Consider the following 25,128-nt stretch of genomic DNA (forward strand, 5'->3'; position numbering starts at 1 on the left):
GTCTTCTTTTGTCCCGTTCTTGTTTTGTTAATGGAGGCCGTATTCCTCCAATCTGCATGGGTTCTACAGCATTTTCAGGTACACGGGATGTGTTTTCCCTTGGTCGAACATACACGGTCCGAGGGTCCATCTTAGACCGGTCTGCTTTTCGGTCCTGCAACCGGTGGTCTAGCTGCACGACCAGATTTATGAATTCGGCACAGTCTCTGGGCGGATCAACCACCTGGGCTAAGACGTCCTTTAATTCGCCTCGTAAGCCTCGATGGAATAACGTAGTTCTTTTGTTTTCTGGCCACCTAGCTTCGGCAACCAGTCTGTTGTAGGTATCAATGTAAGTTAACAAGTCCTGATTCCCCTGTCGGAGGGATAAGAGTTCTTTGTCTACTGCTTGTTCCTGGGTATGGCGAGCAAAAAGTTTTTCCATTTCTCTCTGGAACCCCCCAAAGTCATGTAATAGAGGATCGTCATGGGTCACCAGCGGCACCGACCAATCCGCTGCACTACCACTCGGATATGATAAGACAAAAGCTACCCGAGCTTGGTCGTTTGGAAATGCTCCAAGCCTACAAAGAAAATGAAGGCAACACTGATTGATGAATGCCGCATACTTCCGTGGGTCGCCTGAGAACCTTTCTGGTAGTGCCAGGGGAACTGTTCCAGGTAAAGTGATCTGTACTGGAGTGGGGGTAGTAGATGGTAAGGCGGGGTTTTGCATCAGTGGAGTGCTCCCTGGCAGAGGAGTCTGCCCTGTCTGTGATTGCAGGATCTGCCTACTGATCTCCTCCGTACGATCTTTGGTCACTAGCAAGTCCCTCCCGAGAGCATTAGTCTCTTGCCGGGCAGAATGAACCTCAGCACGAAGCTCTCCTAGTAATTGGGCCAATTGGTCAATTTCTGATATCTCCATGGCTCCCAGGTGGATTTGTTATGGTAGGCTTCGCGTTCTGTTATGCTCACCTGGTATCCACAGGGACGCCACCCAGCCGGATTACTCGCTGGTATACTTCTCAGTTTTGCCCAGATGTGGTTTGCGGGGAAGGTTCTGCCTGAAAATACAGGAGGACTGTGTTCAAGACTGACTAACCAGGGTAAATATCCTCCCTACACCCCCGTATGATTTCAGCCCCTCTGGGGCCCTCTCCTCACCTTGTGGTAGAGTTAGGCGTGCTCTCCGTCCTGCCTTCTTTGCAGGGGCGCGTTGTCTTTCGTGGGCGTGTGCGGTCCAGTTACTTCACTGACACAGGCCCGTTTGATATCTTTTAGGTAGGTCTTATTGCTGTTCTTTAGTATTGTTGCTATCCTGCATGCCTTTCTTTAATAGTGTCTCTTTTTCTCCCTTAGGTATGCAGAGCTTCAGCTCGGCGAACTGGCTTGGTTGAGCCCGCTGGTAAATGATGGCGCATTAAGAGCGCTATGATGCGGTAAGTAAGCGCTATGCACAGCGCTGCGATGTCTTGCCTTGGCTAACCTGTGTTTTCCTTCTTTCCTTGTAGGTCGCGGTGTTCTTCAGCGCGTGTGGAATGTCCGGAGTGGTGCCAGCCGGATGTTCCTTTTGTCTCCTTGCAGGTTCTGCTTCTGCAAGGTTTGGGGGTATAGTTGGACACGGTGAGCGTCACGTTGCAAGCTGCAAAGTAACGCAAAACGTTTTGTCTTGCTCGGGTGTGGTTTGATATCCCCAACAAAATAGTCCAGGTAAAGTAGTCCCTAGGCTACCACACCCAAAACACTAGACCGCATAGCTTGGTTCCTGAGAACCAAGCTATGTGGATGCCTCCATGTTGGCTGACAACACAATAAAGTAGTTCCCAAGCACATTGTTTTTCATGGTGTATGGCGCCAGGACTGGCCCCAGGAGGGCTTTTGAAGAGGATGCCAGGCTCTAGAGGCCCGAAGCCTGACTCCACCTGGCCAATGGGTTTGCCAGAGGGGGTTCTGGGCGAGGGTCGTGACAATAACCTGGGAAGGACAGTCAGTGAGGAAGGAGGTCAGCCAGTCTAGTGCCCGCTCCGAGATTCCCAGGGTATCATGGAGCCGCTTTGTGAGGATGGAGTGGTTGACCATAACAAAAGCAGAGGAGAGATCAAGTAGAATAAGAACAAGCAGTGAGTTAGAGTCAAGAGATGGGTGCAGTTCATCACAGGTGATCAGGAGATCCAGTTTCCGTGCCTGTGGATGCTCGGAATACACATTAATGGTCGTGTAGGCAACCAATGAACTCAGTATGCTGGGTTAGTTGCGGAAAGACCAACTTCTCCAGAGGTTTCCCAAGGAAGGGAGTGATAGAGATGGGGCGGTAATTAACCGAACACGAGGGTCGGCAGAAGGCTTTTTCAGGAAGGGGTGCACAAGGGAGTGCTTGAGGGAAGTGGGGAAAGGCCCGGTAGCAAGAGAATGATTCCAGAAATCAGCAAGTGCAAATGGCAAGGGAGCCAATGTTGTCCTTAATAGTAATAGAAGAACAGGGTGAGACCTGTTTGGAAGAGACCTTCATAGAGCTGACAACTCTAGTGACTTCATCCGATGTGAAGGGAGAGGAGAGAGTGGATGAGAGAAGATGAGAGGCCAGGGGTGGCTGGGGCATGGGAGGAGTGGGAAGGGGATAAATAAAGAGTACTCAGCACCATACTCCTGGGTTTTGTGGGAGTGCACATTATATGGGGAGGAGATCTGAACCTTATATTGGACACCGTCCTAGACAGAACAGCCACGGGTCCTAGGGCAATGTCTTGCGCGGCGCGCAGGCTTCGGGGCCATATGCAATCTCTCAACATTTGCGACGCCTGGAGAACTCTCCATCCCCAGAAACGCGAATACACCTACTACTCATCTGTGCATGATAGCTCGTCCAGGATAGATCTGTTCTTGGTCTCCGGCGAGGTGGTGGGCGCGGGCATTCTGGCCCGCACGCTCTCGGACCACGCTCCAATCACACTGTCCCTGAGACTGGGCACTCCTGTTCCAACAGTCAGCACTTGGCACTTTAAGTCTGAGGCCCTAAAAGACATTGTGTTCAAGGCCGGAATACTAGCTGATATCGGGTCGTTCTTTGAACGTAACTCACTTCATGACACGACCGCCGCGGTTAGGTGGGAGGCCTTCAAGGTATATATAAGGGGCATGTCCATCTCCCGAGAGGCCGGGGTGCTGAAGGCCATTAGGGCTGCTCTGGGGCAATCTGAGACCAAATTGAAACAACTTGAGCAACGTAACACTACCAGCTCTGACCCCTCCATTCTTGCCCAGATCTCTGATGAACTCCAAGTATATAACACACTGGCCACCTCCGAAGTCCGTTATTTTAGCCGCCCCCAGGCCGCCAGGAGATATGGGGAGGGCGACAGACCTGGGAAAACGCTTGCGACCCTGGTGAGGGGGGAAATGGGCCGTACACAGATCTCCTCCATCAAAGACAGAAATGGCGACGCTCAGTGGGCGGACCCGAAAATACTAGAGACATTCATTGAGTTTTATAGCTCCCTTTATTCCCAGCCCGCAGAACACACCAAGCAGCATATGCGCGAGCTCCTTGGGCAGATCCCCACTACAGAAATTTCCCAACAGACTAGGGACCAGTTAGACTCCCCGATCACGCTAGACGAGATAGTGTCGTCCATCTCCGACTTGCCCAAAGGCAAGGCGCCTGGCCCTGACGGGCTTACCGCCGACTTTTATCAGGAGCACATAGCTGTCCTGGCCCCTCGGCTGTTTGAGGTATGGAATGAGGCACTCCAAGCCTCCATCCTTCCCCCCTCCATGCGTGAAGCGGTAATCACGGTGTTGCTCAAACCGGGTAAGCCTGAAGACGAGTGCGGGTCATACAGACCCCTTTCTCTCATGAATCTTGACACAAAGATCTTTGCTAAAATCATTGCCAACCGCTTTTTGCCAATCATGACGCACCTTGTGCATGAGGACCAAGCGGGCTTCGTCCCGGGCAGGTCCACCTCCCACAAAATCAGGAGATTGTTTAATGTCATGTCCCGCATAGATCAGGACGCCCAGGCTGTAGCGGTTACGTTGGATGCCCAGAAAGCCTTTGACATGGTTTCTTGGAAATACATGTGGCTGGTCCTTGAGACAATGGGTGTTGGCCCAAACATGATAGGGTTTATTAGACTATTGTACACGTCCCCCGTGGCGCGCGTTCCAGTTAACTCTCTTACATCTGAGATCTTCACGCTATTCAGAGGCACCCGTCAGGGCTGTCCCTTCTCTCCGATTCTCTTCGCATTGGCGATTGAACCGATGGCGGACTATGTACGTTCAAGACACTCTCGTAAGGGAATAAGATTGATAGAGGAGCCTGAAATTATATCCCTATATGCAGACGACGTCCTACTTTACATCAGAGATCCCACAACTCACCTCAATCCCATATTGAGAGACATCACTCGCATTGGCACCCATTCCGGCTTTACGATCAATTACTCCAAGTCGGAGATCTTCCCGCTTACTAAAGCTACCACACAGCCCACTTCCGAATATCCTCTGCGCTGGGCCCCTAACGGCATTAAATACCTGGGAGTACATGTATCCCTCACTAAACCCACCCTACTCACCGATAATTACTCCGCGGTAGCGCAGACAGTTGAGGCTAAAATCTCACGATGGCGCACTCTCCCGTTGTCCATTGCGGGACGACTGTCCCTGATCAAAACGATTCTCCTCCCCAAGCTCCTGTACACCTTTAGTAACCTACCCTTATGGCCTGGGAGGGCATACTTCACTAAGCTTCACACGCTCTGCGCACAATTCCTCTGGCACTCTGGTGCAGTGCGCAAGAAGTGGACTGACATGGCACTCTCATACAGGCGGGGGGGTATTGCTGCTCCTGACCTTGCTATATATTGGATCGCGGCCCAAGCCCAGCACGCCACCCACTGGTACCCTGGCGCCCCAGTGCGCCCTCACGTCAAGCTGGAACGGTTGGCATCCTCGGGTATTAATCTGATGACCCTAGTGCTGCACCGACATTATGCCCCGGACACCCCATTGACCCCATCGCCGCGACCTTGTTCGCTTGGTCACACATACTAAGCCCATCAGCTGGGACCTCCCCGTATTACAAGTGGCTGCCCGTGTGGGCCTTCCCGGGGTTGGAGCCCACGCTGGATGCGGCCTTGACCCGCCACTGGGAGGCTCTGGGTTATAGGGCATTGTCTGACTTCTATCCAGAGGGCAAATTTATAGATCCCCAGACTTGGAGGCCGGGTCACACTAAATCTCCCTTAGAGACTCTTCAATACTACAGGCTTCGCGCTGTGTTCCGCACTATGTGGCTCTCCTTCCCAGATGAACCCCCAGACGACCCGGCTATAGCGTACATCGCCAACTCGGACGGTGCACGGGGCGTTGTCTCATCCCTGTATCATATCCTTCAGGATGCCTCCTCTGCTCCGGTTCTTGGAGCGCGCAACAAATGGGCAGACGAACTGGGCCTAGAGATGCCTGATGGGTTGTGGGAAAGCATGTGTCTCCACACCAAAAGAGTCTCCCTCAACTTCCGCTTTTGGGCCATGCAGTATAAACTCCTCAATAGGCTATATTATACACCTCACAGGACTTCTGGGTTTGCTCGCTCCGAGGTGCGCCTCTGCCCGCGCTGCAGGGCCACAGATGCTGATCACCTACATATGTTCTGGTCCTGTCATAAGCTGTCCGATTTCTGGGAAGGGGTCATAAAAACACTTAGTGCAGTAACTGAAACCACTATTGATCCCGATCCTCTGGCAGTTCTGTTTGGGGTTTGGAGCACTGAGGAAACTAAGCTCCTGAAAAAGTTTTTAAATATAAGTTGCATGATTGCCAAGAAGTGTATACTCCAGAACTGGAGGTGTTCCTCTCCTCCGACCCCTCAGAGATGGTTGGGCCTGCTCACATGGTCACGGAACTGCGAGGAGTTGGCTATGCTGCCGGCCCGATCTCGTCCCAAGAACATTTGGAGTGAATTCGCCACATATCTCAACAATCAGTCCGAAGCCGCATCGGGGTCTTGTCTATCCCCAGCCTCCACTCATGCATTGTGATCTCCTTTGGTCTCCTCCTTTATTTGTAAAATATTGCAATCACTGTTGTAATGATGATAAAGTGGCCAGCAAGCAGCTCCACGATCCACATGATTCATATGCTTGTTGCCCCGATGTTTGTACCTTGTGAACCTCTGCCAATAAAAATAAAAGTTTAAAAAAATAAAGAGTACTCAGGATGTCCTGAGTTTTTGCAGTGAGGTGGGTGGCCAGTGCAGTGTAGAGGGTCTGGGAGGGAAGAGGCGAGGTGGAGACGGCAGAAGGATTAGCTAGTTCCTTGCAGATTTTAAAGAGTTCAGCCGTGTTGTTGGATGCTCCAGAGACGCGAGCCTGTATGTAGGCCCTCTTCTTGGAACGAATGGAGAGGCGATACTGCCTTTGGAGAAGGCGGCAGGCCAGTTTGTCAGAGGATGAGCTTGAGGTCTGCCACATACATTCAGCAGCTCTGCACTTGCGTTTCAGGGATACAAGATCAGAATCGTACCAAGTGTTATACTCAGTGGCAGGTTTCAGGCTGATTCTCATGACAGGCAGAAGAATGTGGAGGGTTTTAGTGATGGCGAGATGGATGTTGTTGAGAGCAGAATCAGAAGTAGAGTCAGCAGTGGGTGGAGAGGGGGATGAAGGTGGAAGCGAAGGCAGCAACTGACACTCGTTTCATCGGACAGATGTCTGCAAACAAGACTGGCAGAGCTGGGGCAGATGCGGTCAGAGGGCCGAGAGGACCCAGGTGGGAGGAGAGGAGGGAGTGACCAGGAGAGTGTGGTGGAAAGGAGCGGAAAGCAAAAGATCGGTATGAATGAAGGCATCAAGAGTGTGTCCAGCCCAGTGGGTAGAACCAGAGGGGAGAATATAGAGGGAGAGAGAGGTGCATAGGTCACGGAAGAGAGTGGAAGCCGTGATTAAGGAGTCATGGTGAATGTTGAAGTCACCCAGGAGGAGGAATTTAGAGGTAGAAGTCAGGAGAGAGGAGGAGGAGAAATTGGCCCATTCTGAGAGGAACAGGGAGATAGGGCCAGGCGGCCTGTAGATAGTGGCAATGGTCAGAGAGGAAGCAGGAGAAATGCCAAGCTTGTAGACCAGGCATTTGAAGGAGGAGTAGGGCTGAGTATGAGGGAAGAAGGGGAAGATCAAGGCAACCCTGCCACCAGCGCAGTTAGGACAAGGCTTAGAGATGATCTTGTAGCCATCAGGGAGAAGGGAGTCAAAAGCAGTGACTGAGCTGATATTGAACCATGTCTCGGTGAGAGCAAGGACGTCGAGATCAAAGTCTTCAAGAAGGAGGCAGATGTCAGAGGAATGTGTGATGAAGAGCGAGAATTAAGCGTGGCTAAGTGGACCCGGTCATCGCCTTTGGAGTTTTTCCGAAGTGGAGTACAGGGGATGGTACACCCATCGGAGGTGGTGAAGGAGGGGCAGAGAGAGAGGAAGGAGGGGTAGCAGGAGTGGGAAGGAAGTTGATGAGAGATGGCAGGCGTCGGTCAAAGAGGAAGAGATTGGGTTAAGGACCCTGAGCCATAATAGTGCCAGACAGACATTAATGATGCACCTGGAGGATGAGAAGCCAGCCAAGAGTACCTCCCATCTAGTGCCACCATTAAAGGGGGAGGAAGAGAAAGGGATATCAGTGACAATCTGTCTGGAAGTAGCGCTGACATAGGTGTCTGTGATAGGTAAACCAGGGTTAGAAGAAAGGAGATCCTTTTTGGACTTTTTTCTTCCACACTTCGTCATAGAGGTAGGATAGGTGATAGAATAGCAGTTAGAGTAGATGGGAGAGATGCAGAGAGCCACAGATATGTAAGGGAGGGGAGTAAAGGGCAGGAAGGGGATACTGCACAGGCACAAGACCACTCAGCCGAAAGCAGTGGGTGATTTAAAAGGCAAACCTAGATTTCATTTTAGCCAAACAGCACTAAAACAGCACAAAACGGAGGAAGCAGCAATTTAAAAGCACACCTAGATTTGATTTGAGCCAAAGAGCACTAACAAAGCACAAAATGGAGGATGCAGCTATTTACATTTAAAAGCACACCTAGATTTGATTTTAGCCAAATAGTACAAAAACAGCACAAAATGGATGATGCAGCCATTTATAAATCACACCTAGAATTGAATATGCCAGAGAGCACTAGTGCGGCACACAAGGAGTGTAAATATGTTGAAGGTGCTCGAAGAAGGAAATAAGGATTAGGCACTAGTAGGCAATAGAAAGCAGGCTATGAGTGAGATGTATAAATACACATGTCAAGTGCGAGGAGGAAGCAGTTAGCCATCAGGCTGTGAGATAAGGGAGGCAGGAGTCAGCTGGCAATCAGATAGAGGGTTCTCGAACCAGGTGCAGGTGATCCGGTGTGATTACCGGTGCAGAGTAGTGGCACTTTGTTCAAGGTCCTAAAATACAGGGATGCAATCAGTTTGAGCTACGTGCAGCAAGGGCTGAGGGAAGGTTGTAGGGGCACCGGCATGGAGGGAGGCTCCCTCCAGCTTCAGACAGGTCCAGACAGAGGCCTTAGTTGTGGGTCTTGGGTCGGGGGCCGACTTTCCTGCTTGCCGGCTCTCCAATTGGCTTAAGGAGGAGCATGTGAGCCAATCAGGGCATCCGCAGTGGGTAGTGACTGTGAGGCACTCCAGTGCCTGGTGGAACTGCGATGGCGGCGGCCATGATGAAAAAGCAACAAAGACCAGAGCAACTTACAGGGCCACAAGTACAGCAAGGCTGCTGCAGCGACTGCGGGCAGAGTAGAAGCACACACCAATGTGCTAGCAGCAATTGTGGGCTGATTGGCTTTCAAAGTACGATCCGGAACGAAGCGCATACATATTTCTTTTTTTGTGTAAATTAATAAGTTAAACACTGCTGGGCTTACCTAGTGGTGATCCTCGGTTGTTTCAATTGTGCCGCTTTGGGGGGTCCATGGGTAGAGGTACGCCTGCAGATGTAGGTGGTGGGAGCCAATGTTCAGGTGGCCAGGGAAGGGCCATCGCTTTTGGATCCCGATCCTGGGGGTGAACAAGCGAGTGGTGGCTCCTTGGGCATTGGAGAGAGGGTGCCCAAAGGCGAGACATGGTATCCTCTCGTTCCTGATACTGACATAACCTCCCCTCATGGGCTATTGTCAACCTCATCCCATCCTCCCCTGTAGTTTTCCCTTAAGTACTGAGAAGAAGAGGCCACTAGGAATAGTACAGATTTCCTATTATAAACACCACTCTGCTACTGGGATTAAGAAGAGTGGTCTGGAGACATGTCACAGTAATGGGCTCCAGCTGAGTCAGGCTATTGAGTACACCTCGGTTCACCTGGAGCCTGTTAGTAGTAGAGGAAAGTATGAAAGGTGCAATCCAGAGATGCAGTCGCAGAAGGAAAAGAGAGCTGAGGAATTGCTGTGCTGAGGAGCGAGAAGCTGAGACGCTGTCATGCCGACAAAGATCCCGAGAGTCTTGCCAAGTTGACTGGGCAGGACTGGTAACCCTTGTGAGGAAAGGTGTACAGCAAGCGCTGTCAGGGAAAAGAGGCTGAGCCAAACACGAAAGCCAGTTTGTGCTGAGCGGAGCACCCGGCGAACTAGCAAGATAGTTTTCCCGTTTGGGGAAAAGCCACCAAACGGAGCCGCAGAGACCCAGTAAGTGTCGGGAGACAATAGGAACGCCGGAGCACTCCAAGGGACTTTGGAAATGGTAACGGTCCGCAAAAGTAATGAAATATTACACTTTTTGAATGCCGTACTGAATGAAAGGTGCTGTTTAAGCCTGCACAATTGAAAACTGCAATTACTGAATACCGAACTGCTGAAAAAGTGCCATTAAAGCCAGCACATCTTAAAGTTACATTAACTGAACACTGAACTGATTAAAAAGCGCTATCCTGATGAGTATAATGCAACATTACCTTTACTGAATATTGAGCGGCAGGAAAGTCGCGGTTTGAAAGAATACAAATAAATGCTGCATTTATGAAATATTGAATGAAAAGAAAGCTGTTACTTGATCAGACTATGAAGTGCTAAAAGACTGCATGAACATGTGGGACAATCAAGTATATCGAGTGTGAAAACCCTAAGGGTCTTTCCATGCCTACTCCCCGGGGACCTTCTAAGCAGGTGGCCTGGGGCGGGCCATCGCTTTTGGATCCCAACCCTGGGGGTGGACAAGCAAGGGAGGATCACCTGGGTAAAGGGCTAGACATGGTATCCCCAATTTTCTAACCCTGACCTTTCTTACCCTCCCTCTACTGTTGTTGGGTATTGCCATGCATGTCCTGCCTCATGTCAAAACCTTCTGACAAATATTCATCCTCGAAGGAAAGTAAGGGAATATATAATCTATGGGCAGCAAACCCCTTTTTCCAACTACGACACTGATTTACCCATCCCCTCCTGTTCCTCTAATACCATAAACTACTGTGAGACCCAATATTTTCCTTCCCTGTTAACCTCATTTACTGAGGGTACCAAGTAAAAGAACCAACAGCACCAACAACTTATCATCATCGTGATAAGATAAGAAGGAAAATATTTGGCACATCATACCCTAACATTGAAAAGGAGAAGAGAAAGTTAGCACCAATACCATTTTACTATCCTAAGAACACCCCTAGACCATAAACATGGTATCTCCCTTTCCTTGATAATGACTTATCCAAACCCCCACATCCGTCATTGGATATATTAAGACACACACTCTTCTTTTCCCCAAGTATCACTCAAATACTGTGACGAAGAAGAGGACATCAAGAGGAGTACAAATTTCCTATGAGAAACACCACTATGGTACTGGGACCAAGAAGATACAGATAGAGGCACATCAACATCTTCATAGGCCATGTCCCACTAACAAGGCCAGGCAGGGTCAGGCAATTGAAATCAACCATGCCCATCTGCAGCCTATCAAGTCTCCAGGAGAGTATAAATGGAGCACTAGCAATCAACAAAGAGAGCAAGTTGGGAGGAGAGCTGAGGAGCCGTGGCTGCCTAGCACCAGCTGGAAGAAACAGGGATGCCGAGACACTGAGGGTCTGTGTGAGGGAGCATCCAGGAGAAGCGTGCCTAATGACCTATGTTTCCAGCAAAGAAGAAAGGTCCAAAGAAGGGAGCCGAGAGGCGTGCTGATCCCTTGTTATATTGGTAAAATGAAATGCTTGTTCACCTGGGCCAGGACAAGGACCCAGGAGTGTCTGAGGGGCAGGTGGGGAGACCCTGACTTCAGATAACAAAGACGTTAACCCAAGAACGAAGAAAACACCACCGGGGAGTGAAGCGCAGTGAGAGCCCGTTATGTTTTGAAGTAAGCGAGCAAGATATAACGTTGCAGCCTGAATGTGTAAGACTGGAGATGCGTCGGGTCAAATTGACAAATGGAATTACAAGAATACATAGTGGCAGAGTGGTTGCGTGTATGATTACACATTCTCTAATGACTCTGTGTAAAGAAAGGAGGTGTCTGCATAGAGGGGAGCTATTAACAAACACAAAGGGTGAGAGAAATAGAGATTCTAAAAAAAAAAGGGGAGCAGTGTGAGACATGAAGTGGGAGCAACATTCCCAAAACTGATAGAAAAAGTGTTGACAACAAAGTGTGTTGGAAAAGCACTGGGGTGGTCACCAGGTGGGGGATTGAACCAGGCTGGCCGCAGAGACCCCGGAATAAGCAAAGAGTGTTAGAAAAGCTTTTGGGGTGGCCACCAGATGGGAGATTGATCCAGGCTGGCAGCAGAGACCCCCCCCAGAATAAGCATCAGGGCGGGCCCCAGGCAGGCGATTGGTCCAGGCTGGCCGCAGAGACCCCAGAATAAACAAAGAGTGTTGGAAAAGCATCAAAGTGGCCACCAGGCAGGAGATTGATCCAAGTTGGCTGCAGAGACCCCAGTATAAGGAAAAGAGAACTCTGTTAAGGATAAGGCACCTGGTTGCATGACCTGTAACGGGTGGACCGTGCAGTCTGACAACTGCGCCACGACCAGCAGAGCCCAATTGAAAGCAAGGAGCTGCATGATCTAAAGGACTTCTGGGTTCACGGAAAGGAGACCCGGAGAAGCCTAAAGAACTTACCAGGAAAAGGTACAGTGAACTTCTTTTGCCAAGTGAACTTTTTGCCAAGTGAACATTGTGCCAAGCGAACATTTCTTTGCCAAGTGAAACCTGAGAGAATTGTGGAACTTAAGAATACTGAGTGCCTTAAACATGAGGATGGGAGTTACAGAAAGGTTCTATTGTCGCATTAACTTTATTTTTAACACTATTGAGTTGGCCAAATCCCATTCACCGTATTATTCTGTAGAAGTGAGGACAAGCATAGGTTTTGACACAGACAGTATTTTGTTTTGGACTGACAGACTTAGACTTTCTTTAGTTTTCTTTCAGTTAGGGAACATTACCTTTTTAGAGTTAGGGCAAGTTAGGCGTTAGACCATCCTGACCATTGAAAATAAATGTTTTCAAACTGTGTTTCACTAGTCTGTGTCGTCACATGATACCATGCCTGTCTTATATATGGTGTTAGCAATGGGATACAGTTCGGCTGATGCAAGTTGAAGAACCCCATATTATTAATAGTGATTCCGCCTTACGGAGAAAAAATGTTACTCAACATAGACCATCAGGACAAGATATTGGCACTCAAACAGGCCATTTCAGTTAAAGCACACATCCCTGTTAGAACCCAAGGTCTGTTTTTCGAATCCCAACTTCTCCTTGACACTCTGCCTATCTCTACGTACCATCAGAAACATTGGGATCATTTTATGTTGAAGGTCCGAAAACCCCAGACATACATCAAACCTAGCGGATTAGGCACCTCCCTTGCAGGAAGGGGACTGACTGCAATTGACCTACCATGTTCCTCGACTAGTTCACCCCAACCCCTTCCCAGCCTTTCTGCCCTAGATCATAATGATTTAGAGCAGGTATCCGATCTAAGTACAGAAAAACCCTCTGACTCTGATGCAGAAGGGGAGTCAGACAAAACAGTTACTATTCACCTTACCATGGCCTCAATTGAAGAAGCATTAACTCGACTGGCCGACCATCAGATACAGGCTGAAAAACACCTACAAGATGGGTTGGAAAGGCTAATAGCCATACAGGACAAACCCAATATTCCCCAAGGAGTTTTAGAGCTATATAAGGAGGAAGATGGCCAAGGATTTATTTATTTTTTAATTTTTGAAAGACTGGCTACGCAATTTCACTGGGGTGATGAATTAAAGCTTTGCTACTTGGGTCCCTTAGAGAACTCAAAAATTCCTACCAGCTATGAAACCTTCCTGGAACACCGACATTTAATGAGATCAAAGAAGGATTATTACAGAGGGTAGGGCAAACAAGTAACTTTTACAGACAAAAGTTACAAGCCATCAAATTAAATCCAGAGAAAACCCGTGTAGAGCTAGGGATCGAATAAAGAACAATACCTCCTTATAGCTAAAAGGAAAGCCTCTACCTAAAGTCAATGAAATTACTAAGATCGAACAATTAATTAACTCCCTACCCCCTTTATTACAAAGAGCTGTACTACAGCTAAATAAACCTACCCTAGCATCAGCTATTGAAACTGTGCAAAATTAAACTTATGCTAACCAACACTTACATTCTCTCTATCGGAATAAGGAAAAGAAAGAGGGTCAAGGGCCATCCCGCCCTATTTCATCCCAACAGGATAGTGCCAAGATTCCAATGAAATCAAGATAGCCCATGAATAAAAAGAAAGAAAGATTAGATAGAAGAACAGATTTTAAAGGTATGGAAGAAATAAAAAGAGAAGAAATTAGAAGTAGCAAGCCAACACCCCCCTATCTGCTTTTCGTGTAAAGAAACCAGGCACTTGGCCCGAAATTGTCCACACAATAGAAAAGAAGAGATTGGCTTCTTATTGGGATGAATGGGAAGACCAGGAAGAGGATATTGAGACCCTGAGTGCCTGCTTCTGGGATATACCACCCACATCCACTCATGAACCCTCCATAGTATATGCAATACCAGTTCAGGCTGTCATAGATTCAGGAAGTAAACAAACGGCCATTCAAACTGACCTTATAACCCTTGAAAATACTGACTGTACCAAACAAGTAAGAATCACTTGCGTTCATGGGGATCAAGAGATCTATCCTACAGTACCCGTCCCTATTCATATAAGAGGTAAACGCACTGGGATCCCGGCCGCTGTAATACCCGGCTTGCCAGAAGAAGTCATCATTGGCAGAGGTTTCCAGGATTTTCATCTCTAATATTAACTCTCATCCTCCTACTTTCTTCCCTCATAGCTATGGCTTCTGGGTTTACAGAAAGGAGATCCAGATATGCCTAAAGAACTTACCAGGAAAAGGCGCAGTGAACTTCTTTTGCCAAGTTAACATTGTGCCAAGTGAACTTTTGTTTGCCAAGTGAAACCTGAGAGACTTGTGGAACTTTATAATCGTGAGTGCCTTAAATTTGGGGAAGGGAGCTGCGGAAAGGCTCCATTGTCACATTAACTTTGTTTTTAACACTATTGAGCTGGCTAAATCCCATTCACCCTATTATTCTGTAGAAGTGAGGACAAGCATTGTTTTGACACAAACAGTATTTTGTTTTGAACTGACAGACTTAGACTTCATTTAGTTTTCTTTCCATTAGGGAACATTCCCATTTTAGAGTTAGTGCAAGTTAGGCGTTACACCATCCTGACCATTGAGAATAATGGTTTTCAAACTTTGTTTAAGGTGTCTGTGCCGTCTCTTGATAACATGCCTGTCTCACACAAGTAACCCGCTACCAGATAAGCATCTTAAGAATAATGTGCAAGACCTATAAGGGAATTGAAGAGTTGTCTTGAACATTATTAAACAACGGCTTTGGGGAAAACCTATGGTTGCGTGACCTGTTATGGGTGGACCATGAGGTCTAACAACTGCATCTAACATTGCCAACATCAAGAGTCAAATCATAGACAAGGTATGTAGCTGCTGGTTTGTGTGAGCTGTAATGGGTGGACCATGACCAGAAACTGCACCTAGACCAGAAACCACTAAGTTTTGGAAAAGCAGCAAAGCAGTGAGTATTGGAAAAGCAACAAAGAAGTGTGTGCCCTTGGTAAATATAACTAAAGGACAGGTCAAACAGACCCTGTATTCTCTTGTGAACTTGTGAGGAAACAAGTCAACTGTTCAGTATACATATTGGGGAAGAGAACCATGAGAACCAAAGAACTGGGGGGTATTTATCTTGGGGAAGGGAAACCCAAGCCCTGGGGGGTATTTATCTTGGGGAAGGGAAACCCAAGACCCTAGTTTGATGCAAACTGTGATGCCTGTAAACCTACAGAAGGTAACTTCAGAACTTGATCAAACTTCCTTGAAACAAAGTAACATTGGAACTGTATTGAACTTGAGACAGATAACTCAAGATAAACCTAAACTGCCAGTAGCTGCACATTCACTTTTGAACACTTATAATTGTTTGAGAACATTTCCCCACTAGATATTGTTGTAGTTGTGATTACAAGCATAGGTTTTGACTTGTGGAAATAGACTTTCCTAAGATATCTTTAGGCAGGGAAAACCCCACCATAGCATAGGGTTAGTTAGGCGTTGCACCCCCTGATTATTACTAAAGCTTTGTTTAGAAATATATATCTGTTGTCTGTGTCATCTCTCTTGATACCATGCCTGTCTCACACCTGGCACTGCCATACTGGGTGTACCAGAGTCCCCATTTGGGGTCTCCAGTTCCCTGGATGCCTGCAGAACCAGAAATGAGACTTTTCTGCTGTATGCAGGATTTGCAGTGCAGGCTTGAATTGGTAGACATATTCGGGTCTGCAGACACACAGGAAAAGTTTGTATACTGATGGCTGAAGTCTGCAAACCCATGAACACCTAGACAACATTAACAATATCAGAAACACCAAAGCAACAAAAATATAAAATGCTTAGACACCTCCCTCTAGCACTTACAGCCTCAGACGCAGGATTCAGGCAGGCATTTTAAGTGGGCAGCCATCCCTGCAATTAAAATGCAGCTTAAGTGGGCAGCTATCCTTGCAATTCAGACAGCGAAGCGAAAAACCAAAACCAATGCTAGACCTCATGTGATCGCATGCCAGCCGCCTGACACACAGCATAACCGTGGACACATGGCACAAGCCGAAGCTATACCAGGTTTGACCAATGTTCCAAAGCAAAACCAACGGGAAGGATGAATTGGTCTTTCAAATGCATTCAGCCCAGACAGAGATTGTCAGTCCATGGGAGAGCTTCAAGAAAGAAGACAGTGGAAACCCCAAGTAAGAAGGTATGGCAAGAGAAGAGGCATGAGGAGGCATCTCTATATCAGTGAGTTGTGGTACATTGAGTGAAGTATGGAGAAAGTTGCACATTAGGAATACAAGTTTATTATTTATTTATTACAGGTTTATCCTTCCCTCTTAACTACGTGTTCCTCAAGGCTCTGTACTTGGTCCTTTCCTTTTCTCTCTTTACACCTCTCTCATTGCCCCTGTCATCTCTTCGTTTGGCATTTCTCACCACTTTTATGCTGACGATACTCAACTCTTTCTTTCTTTCTCCTCCTTCTCGCCTGACCTCCACCTTAAACTCTCCTCCTGTCTCACTGCTATCAAGAACTGGATGTCCTCCCGCTTTCTCTCTCTTAACAACGATAAAACCGAAGTCCTTTTCTTCCCTTCTAACTCTCTTCCCCCTCCCTCCCCTCCTCCTTTCATTCACTTTCCTCCCTCCAATCTCCCTATCTCCCCCCAAGCTCGTAATCTAGGCGTTCTCTTTGACTCCTCTCTCACCTTCTCACAACACATTTCACTCACCTCCCGCTCCTGCCAATACCACCTCTATAATATACGCAAAATCCGTCCCTCCCTCACATTCCACGCCACCAAACTCCTAATTTATTCTCTCATCTTTTCCTGCCTCTTCTACTGCTCCTCTCTAATCTTTGGACTTCCCGCATCTCAGCTTACCCCGCTAAAATCCATATCCCACTCTGCTGTCCGTACCCTTTATCTTCTTACCTCCCGTGACTCCATCTCTTCCTCGCTCTCTCACCTTGGCTGGCTACCTTTCCACTCACAACTAAAGTTCTACTTTCTCTGCCTTGTCTTCAAATCCCTCCATGGTCTTGCTCCTCCTTATCTCTCCTCCCTCCTCTCCTTCTACTCCCCCTCCCGCTTCCTTCGCTCCGCTGACCATTTCCTTCTCACTGTTCCTCCTTCCCCTTGCGTGTCCTCCCGTTTCCGCTAATTCCAACTCCTTGCACCCCTGCATTGGAACTCGCTCCCTCTTACAATCCGCTCTACCACAACCTTCACCTCATTTCGCACTTCCCTTAAATCCCTCCTCCTCCATTCTCCTCCTTGAAAACTTCTCCTCTGCCCTTTTCACTTCCCCCTACCCCCCTCTTCTTACCCTCATCTGATTCCTCTCTCCCCTCTCCTACTCCTCTCTTTTCCCCTTCCATTCTCCCTCACCCTGTCCATCTCCTACTCCCCCCCACCTCTTCCCTCTCCCCTTTCCACCCCCCACCTAAGTTAATTGCTCTTTGCACAGTTTTGTTGAATGATTCATGATGTAAATTTTGCTCTCATTGTTAAATGTTGTTGTTATTTTGTATTTTCTTGTTCCACTGTACAGCGCCTTGGTATAAAGCGCTATATAAATAAATTAATCAATCAATCAATCAATTAGAGTTTGAGGAGGGGGTAAGTGTTGAGCGGAAGATACCACCTGGAAGAGCGAGATGGGGGATATTATCTGGAAAGAGAAAGAGAGGATGACAGTACAGACATGTAAGAATATTCGAAGGGAGAAGTTGTAAGAAAGAAGTTAGCATCTTGGAAGAGGAGACGAGTGACATTGTTGAAGTAAGGACCTGGGAAGTTACTAGAAAAGAGAGATGCAATACATAGAGTGTTAGAGAGACTAGAGACAGAGATACCATCAAGGAGAAGGATAGGCAAGATATTGGAAGAGAAGGAGATTATTGTGAGACGAAGGAGGGAGAACATGGTAAGTGGGAATGAAACTGGGAATTAACATACAGGCAAGACAGAAAAAGGTATGAGAGGGTTGAAAGCACAGACAGGGCGAGAGGCTTAAACACTCAGGGAGGTGACAAAGAAAGGGTGACGCAACACACATATAGAGAAGGCTTGGAGTTCCTAGAGGACCCCTTTGATCCAGGCAGTCATGATTAGTGATGTGACACAGCTGAGTCATGAGAAGCCACAATTGGTTAGCACAAAGTGAATAAGACCAGGAGGCTGCGTGCCTGTAACACAAACTCCTGTTCTGAGCAAAGCCACGCCCAGTGACACAGATGAGTGACATGAAATATATGAAGGCGAGGCCCGGTTTCATCTGCGAACCAGAGGGAATTTCATGTGGGACATCACTTACCAAGCAGTGAATGATTACCTATGGTAGAGCGATCTAGCACTGGTGTGGACTGTGTCACATGTTATGGGGGGACAGAATTGTACAGCCAGGAAATGTGGAGATGTAGACAAGGTATTCAAGCTCAAAGGATGTTTCACTAGGAAGTGTACTCTTTAAATGTAGCCAATTAAATGCATTTTACCATTTAATGCATGATTCTCATTACGTAAAACCCTAGAGAAACGCGTAAAACCATAGAGAAACGGGGACCACTTTCTCGGGAAGGGAATACTCTGCCAGTATCCCTTGTCCATTTCTCCACAGCTGTAAAGAAAATAATCCATCTCTGCTATCTGCTGCCATCATGAATTAAGTTTGGGGTTTTTTTCAGCTCTGACTATAGTAAAGACTGGAGTCTGCCTTGTTGCAATCAGGCTTGGCTCCATGACAACACTTGTTTAAGCACTGAATGTATTCCCAATCATTTAAAATGTTTACATTTTAATTCTCCTCTATATAATGTTTAAAGTGTAAAACAGAACTACGGATCTTCTGGCCTTGGCTGGAGAGGTCAGGATAAGAGGCCAAGGCGCAGGCTAGAAATCGCCGAATTGCTCTTATGTTGGTAATCATCACTTTTGAAACCAGATTTGCAGGCAAACTACTTGTATGACAGGCAGACATTCCTCAATTGTCAACATCAATCACAAGAGTGCTGTTGACCCGCCTACAAGATTGGGCTCTAGAGAATAGTATTATCAATCACCTCCAAGCTGGGTTTTCCCTGTATAAGCACGATAGACCAATGTGTTAGGTTGAATGTAATACTGGGCAAATATGTGTCTTGACAACAAGTTAGAGTCTATGCCATATTTATAGACCTCCGTACAGCTTAGACAGTGTTTCCAGTTGCAAACAGTGGTCTTTGCTGAGGGGGAAGGCTGTTCCTGTGCCTTTATTGGCTGCTATTTGGAACCTTTACTCTGATAATAGGGCATCAATGAGATGGGGGTTAGACGGTGAGATCATAGATTCCTTTGCTGTAGAAAGGGGTTCCGCCAGAGGTGTGTGTTGCCCCCCTCCTTTTCTGTTTGTATATTAACGCTATAATAGAGGAACTGTTGGTCTCCGGTCTAGATTTCCCCAGGCTTGGTAACAACAAACTTATAGCATTTTCTTAAACAGATGAAGCTGTTCTTTTGTCCACCACCCCGATGGGGTGGAGGCATAATTTGAAGGTTTTCATCAAGAAATGTAAAGAGCTTTCAATGACGCTCAACCTGGAAAAAACAAAGGTGTTTGTATTTGAACGGGAAAGTCGTAAAAAGACCAAATTGCAGGTTTTGGTAGATGAGCATAAATTAGAGCAATTATGCCACTACGATTACCTAGGGATCAGGTTTTCGAACAATCTTACGTGGACGGCCCATCTTGCAAAGTCCACGACAACCCTGGAAAAGTATAGCTGTGGAATTCACAGTTTCTATAATAGGCATGGAAGGGGTGCTATCTCCCCAGCACTAAAATTGTACAAAGCCTAGAGTTGGGCAGCTGCCTCATACGGGGCTGAGCTGTGGGGACATTGCAAAACAACTGAATTAAATGTAGTTGACAACGATTTTTTACAGAGTATACTCATGCAATCGAAGGGCGCCCCTATTACCAGCTTGCGCTGGGAATGCGATTTAAAGCCCATCCGTGAAGTATAAGTAAATAAGCCACTACAATATTGTTTCAGACTGTGGAGTAGTAAAGTACCGAGAAGTGCTTCCAAACTTGCGGAACCTTGCTGGTTATGGCTCGCTCCTATGGTTTAGGTCCATTCGAAAGTGCTCTGAGGAACTGTACTTGATTAGCATATGGGCTAACCCAGACGGGCTACCACCTAGCTCAAAAATGTTGGCTAAGAAAAAGTGCCATGTAGCCACCATTAGGAAAATGAAGAGGGCGCACACTGAATTAAGAACGGGTGCCCTACATATATTTTCCAAGCAATTAGATGGCTTTGAACCATATTTGGATTGTGTGCCCCCCCCGCATATGCACAAGCCCTATTTGTTCAACTGCATATTAATACCCTGAAAGTGGCAGTTTTTACAGCAAGATGGTCAAACACAACAGATGCACAATGTAAAGTATCTGGGAACCCGGAGGAATCTATAAAACATTTTTTCTTATTCTGTCCAGGGTACAGCAGACTGAGGAAATACTACTTGCTGCTACGATTCCACCTGAGATAGGCTGAATCAGAAGTTACATTTTGTACAAGTACTGTGGACTTAAACTCAGTTTATTTTGTCTCCAAGTACCTCCATAGAGCCTGGATACAAAGAGTAAAATTGCAACACTAGAGTTTGATCGGAAATCATGTTATCATCAATGATTTATAATGTGAAATAATGATGCTTTTAAAAAATGTTAAGTTTTAAACATCTCTATTTGCATGGTATATGAAATGAGTCGGGTGCTAAACAGAAATGTATTTAAAGGATTAGGGTGCTAAAATGTTTTATATGATTGTGATGTTAAAATGCTTTTATGGTTTTAAGCCGAATAAAGATATGTTACAACGACAGATGTATTTGCCTCAGAAAGGAATGTCAGACGTTGAAGGTGTATATCACATCCCTCATGTCCATCAATGTCATTCCAACAAGCAGTGGGCCTTCTCTAGCGGTCACTATCTGGCTAGAGTGTATCATTTGGAAATGATGGATTTGCCCAATGTGTAGGAAGCAAGCTTTCATGTTACTTGAATACCGAAACACCATTGCATTTAACTCTATAAATATTTACTTGAGCTATCAGCAGCAGTTATAAAATACTGCCCTCCAATGTGCATCAAGCCTGCTCAGAAGGGCATTCTAGTAGTTTAGATTCGAGGTCAGTCAGTCTTTGAGTTCCCTGCCAAGAATGCATGCAAGAGTGATCATTTGTACGACTTGCAGTTGTGATTTTTGTGTTAAGCTCAGCAGAAACTAATTTTGGGAAATGACAAATTTCACATAGAATACTGGACAAATCACAAGATACTGTCAGATTTTGGCCATTTCTGACAGTTCGAGTTTGAGCTTGTGGCCTGAAGGAGACAGCCTCTCAAAATCAGTGCCAACCAAACTGATCGATGACTAGTCCTGTATGCAGACTTACCACACCAGATTCAAAATGTGCTTGGGTGGAAAATGGTCTTACTAGACTACAGGGATCGAGTGAAAGAAGAGTTGAAGGTGAAAAGTGCCTGACTGATTAGGGCTTCAAATGTTATTATTATTATTATTATTATTATTATTATTATTATTATTATTATTATTAATAGGGTATTTATTGAGGGCAGACAGTGTCAGAAAGCAACAGGGGGCTTTACAGTCATAGGGGAAAATACAGAGTGAGGAAGAAAGCAGAGATGCAAGGGAAAAGGGAGCCAACAACGAGAGATGGGGAGGGCAGGTAGTTTGGCCACCGGGGATCTATAAGCAACCAGAGGAAGAAACATGTTAGGGGGAGGAGTGAAGGGGTACAGACCTAAGTTTAAGGAAGAGAGAAAAGTTGCATTTCTCATTAACCTTCCCCAGCAACACAATCGCATATTCAAATTCTCATTTTAAATGGCAAATACATTACTATGTACAATTTTCCAAACAACAGTATCAGGAAAGCACTTACCTTTAGGGTTGTTTCGTGTAATCCCTTCTCTGACAATGGCCTCTCCTTCCCAAAGAGAAGCCCACAAAAGATCGTATGGACCACAGCTGATCTGTACTACTTCACCATGCGTCTCCATTTCTGACCAGGACGAGCCCTCAGGGTTTTGGTGGGAAACATCTTCTCGATACCAAACCTAGAGGGTTTTAAAAGAGCATTTTGTAGTGGAATTTCATAACCAAAACAAAAGAGACCTCCAAAGAATGGCTCATAGTTGAAAAGGTAAAATATTACATTAATGAACACCAATATTGTTTTCCTGCCACCAAAAAAAAACATTCCCCACATATTCTGGGACTGGGCTACTTTACTAATCTAACTCAAGTCATAGAATATTTGGGGAAAGTGCTGCATTGTGGAACAGTGTTTTGATGCAAATCAATGAATAGTGGTGATGTGAAGATATTTAAAAGTAAAATATGTATTCTGTTTTTAGAAAATCAAGTACTTTTGTTTAAACAGCCACACTAAATAACAAACATCTGGGGTAAGAGCTATCCCAAAAAAAAGTGCCTAGCTTATGTGAGAAACCAGAAGGTGTCTCACCCGTTAGTCCCGAGGGATCTGTCATCCATGTGGCCAGGACACAGCTGTCGCTTTTGAATCCAGTTCCTGTGGGTGGACCAGAGCGGGTCGATCACCTGGGTGAGGGGTTTTCGGGGAGTGGCAGTGCAGGAGGATCACCTGTGTGAGGGGCCTGCGGGGAGGGTGAGTTTGGGACAGTGGATGGTGAGATGTGTTATCCCCTTCCCTGTAACACATTTACCCCATCCTACCCAGTAGGATATTTAGGAGTTTTACCCCCCACTTTTACAACATGAACTCTTTCTCACTGACAGCCCGCTCTAAGGGAAAACAGACTAACTCCCTAGCCGTATACCTGACATGTCCCAATACTATGGTCAGGCGAGGTCAGGCAATTATCGACAATCACTTACACCTGACTTCCATTACACTTCCCCACACGGATAAAAGGTGCAGCATGAGAGCACACTCTGAGCGAGGCAACGCACACGAGGAAACAGCAGTTCTAAGATGGCAGTTTAATGAGAGGAGAAAGACGGCGAAACAGAAGGGGGTCACAGGGAGGGAAGTTCCCTTGACATTTTCGACAAGGAACGGTTACTTTCGCGAAATCTCGTGAACAGAAAGCGTAAGACCAGGAAATCAAGCTAAAGAATCCTGCATTGTATGTCAGAAGTACCTGGGGCCCTCCCCCGTCAATAATCAAGGCAGAAAGAATATCCAGCCACTGTGGTACTGTCCTTAGCTCTAAGAACAAAGCTGCTTCAGTGAAAGCAACACAGCCGGTGAGATGGGGAGACCGATACAAGACCGGGCTGTGTTGAAGCCAAAGTTGCAAGCAACAACATTGTATGGCGAGCGCTGGAATGAACATTGTTAAAAGGCATATGATAAGAGACGCAAGTGAAGTGAACTGCTGATGAGTGATTGAACTTTAAAGCAAATTACAATACGTTTGACAGAGTGGTCCGGCACCGTGTGGGTGCTCAATGGAAGGTCTCTGTAAAGTATCCAGGTGAGGAGTGACTAAAGTAGATGAATTTGATCCAAGCCCGGTGGAGGGAGATCATTTGAAAGTGAACAAATAAATGTGAATCGAAGTGGTCCTGCGACGGGTCAAGCACAATCCTGCACACAGTCGAAAGTCTTTGATTTTGATGGAATAGAGAAAGTTTGGAAAAGTATGTGAAGTTGGTCCTAGCCCCGCAGAGGGAGATCAACTGAAAGCTTTGTGGTAAAGTGGGTCTGAGTCCGGCCGAGGGAGACCCGGGGTGAAGCTAAAATCACCCAAGAAGGTGTGGTGGTAAAGTGGGTCTGAGCCCAGCAGAGGGGGAACCAGGGGGAACAGTAAATCACCCGAGAAGTTGTATAAGTGAAACTCCAGAGAAGAAAGGAACTTTAACATTTGTTTGTTGCATCAGGCCCTCTGAAGTAAGAGACTTTGAATGGCAAAGAGACTTTGGCATAGAAGGCCCTGATACTGAGATTTGAACAGCAGCCTCGTACTAGAGAAGCCAGAGACTGTGCCAAGCTCGAGTGTACCGCCTTGTCCAACAGCTTGAATATCCTGACATATCATTTCTTGAACACTATTCTTTTGCAAAACATTGTTTCCCACACTATTTTTATTTAGAAGTAAGGATTGGCAATAGGTTTGTTAGTATAAGCTTTTTTATTTTGACAAGACACCACTAGGACTGCGTTATTATTATTTGATGGTCGAAGCTTGCTCCCATCTTAGATTTAGCATTAGATGGGTGTTTTTCAAACCCGATTGAAGATCAATAAACACCGTTGAACTGTAATCACTTACTGTTTGATACCATGCCTTCCCTACATATGGTGTCAGGAATGGGATGCGACTCAATTGAGACAAATTGGGGAAACCTAAAATTCCAAAAGCTTAGTCATAGAGCCTCAGATCCCTCTATCACCACAAAAGAATCCATAGGCTTTGATATCTGTAGCAGCAGAGAAACTACTATCCCTCCAGGGAAAAGAGGAATGGTTCCAACAGACTTAGTCTTGATACCCCCTCCTGGGTGTTATATAAGATTGGCTTATAAATCGGGCCTGGCATGGAAGTTTGGTCTGGATGTGTTAGCGGGTGCCATAGATCTCGACATCCGGGAAGACAAAGGTTCTCCTACAGAACCATGGTGACATTTCATTTGAAGTACATCGTGTGGACAAAATTGCACAGGGAATTCTTGAAAGGGCTCTATTTCCCCATTTTATAGAGAGTGAACCAGAAGAAACTTAGATGGGTACCTTAGGCTTTGGAGAAGCTGATGAACCATCTATCATGGAGACAAAAATGGAAGAAGAACCTACCATCCTTCCCAACCTAGCCTCCGCCCAGCGAAATGATCAAGCACTCGCAGAGGCTTTCTTACAGGTGATTCCTGATGGGGAACGATTAGAGAAAGGAAGTCCTTTTTTCTTCCTAAGACAAGGATTGCTGTACAAAAAAGAAACCTCCACAGAAGTCCTAGGTAAAACTCAGTTAGT

General features: G+C 46.5%; 1 protein-coding gene across 3 annotated transcripts in view; it reads right to left on the reverse strand.

Annotated features, from left to right (window-relative positions):
* Nucleotides 1-25,128, reverse strand: part of TECPR1 (tectonin beta-propeller repeat containing 1) — a 1,334,260-nt gene that overhangs the window by 836,446 nt on the left and 472,686 nt on the right. For all 3 annotated transcript variants that reach the window (XM_069645650.1, XM_069645652.1, XM_069645651.1), the window contains exon 6: nt 22,054-22,228. In XM_069645650.1, coding sequence (XP_069501751.1) covers nt 22,054-22,228 — 175 coding nt within the window. The remainder of the gene's footprint in view (nt 1-22,053; nt 22,229-25,128) is intronic.

This window comes from Ambystoma mexicanum, chromosome 2p (genome assembly GCF_040938575.1).
Source record: "Ambystoma mexicanum isolate Mex_15411 chromosome 2p, UKY_AmexF1_1, whole genome shotgun sequence".
NCBI classification, from domain to species: domain Eukaryota; kingdom Metazoa; phylum Chordata; class Amphibia; order Caudata; family Ambystomatidae; genus Ambystoma; species Ambystoma mexicanum.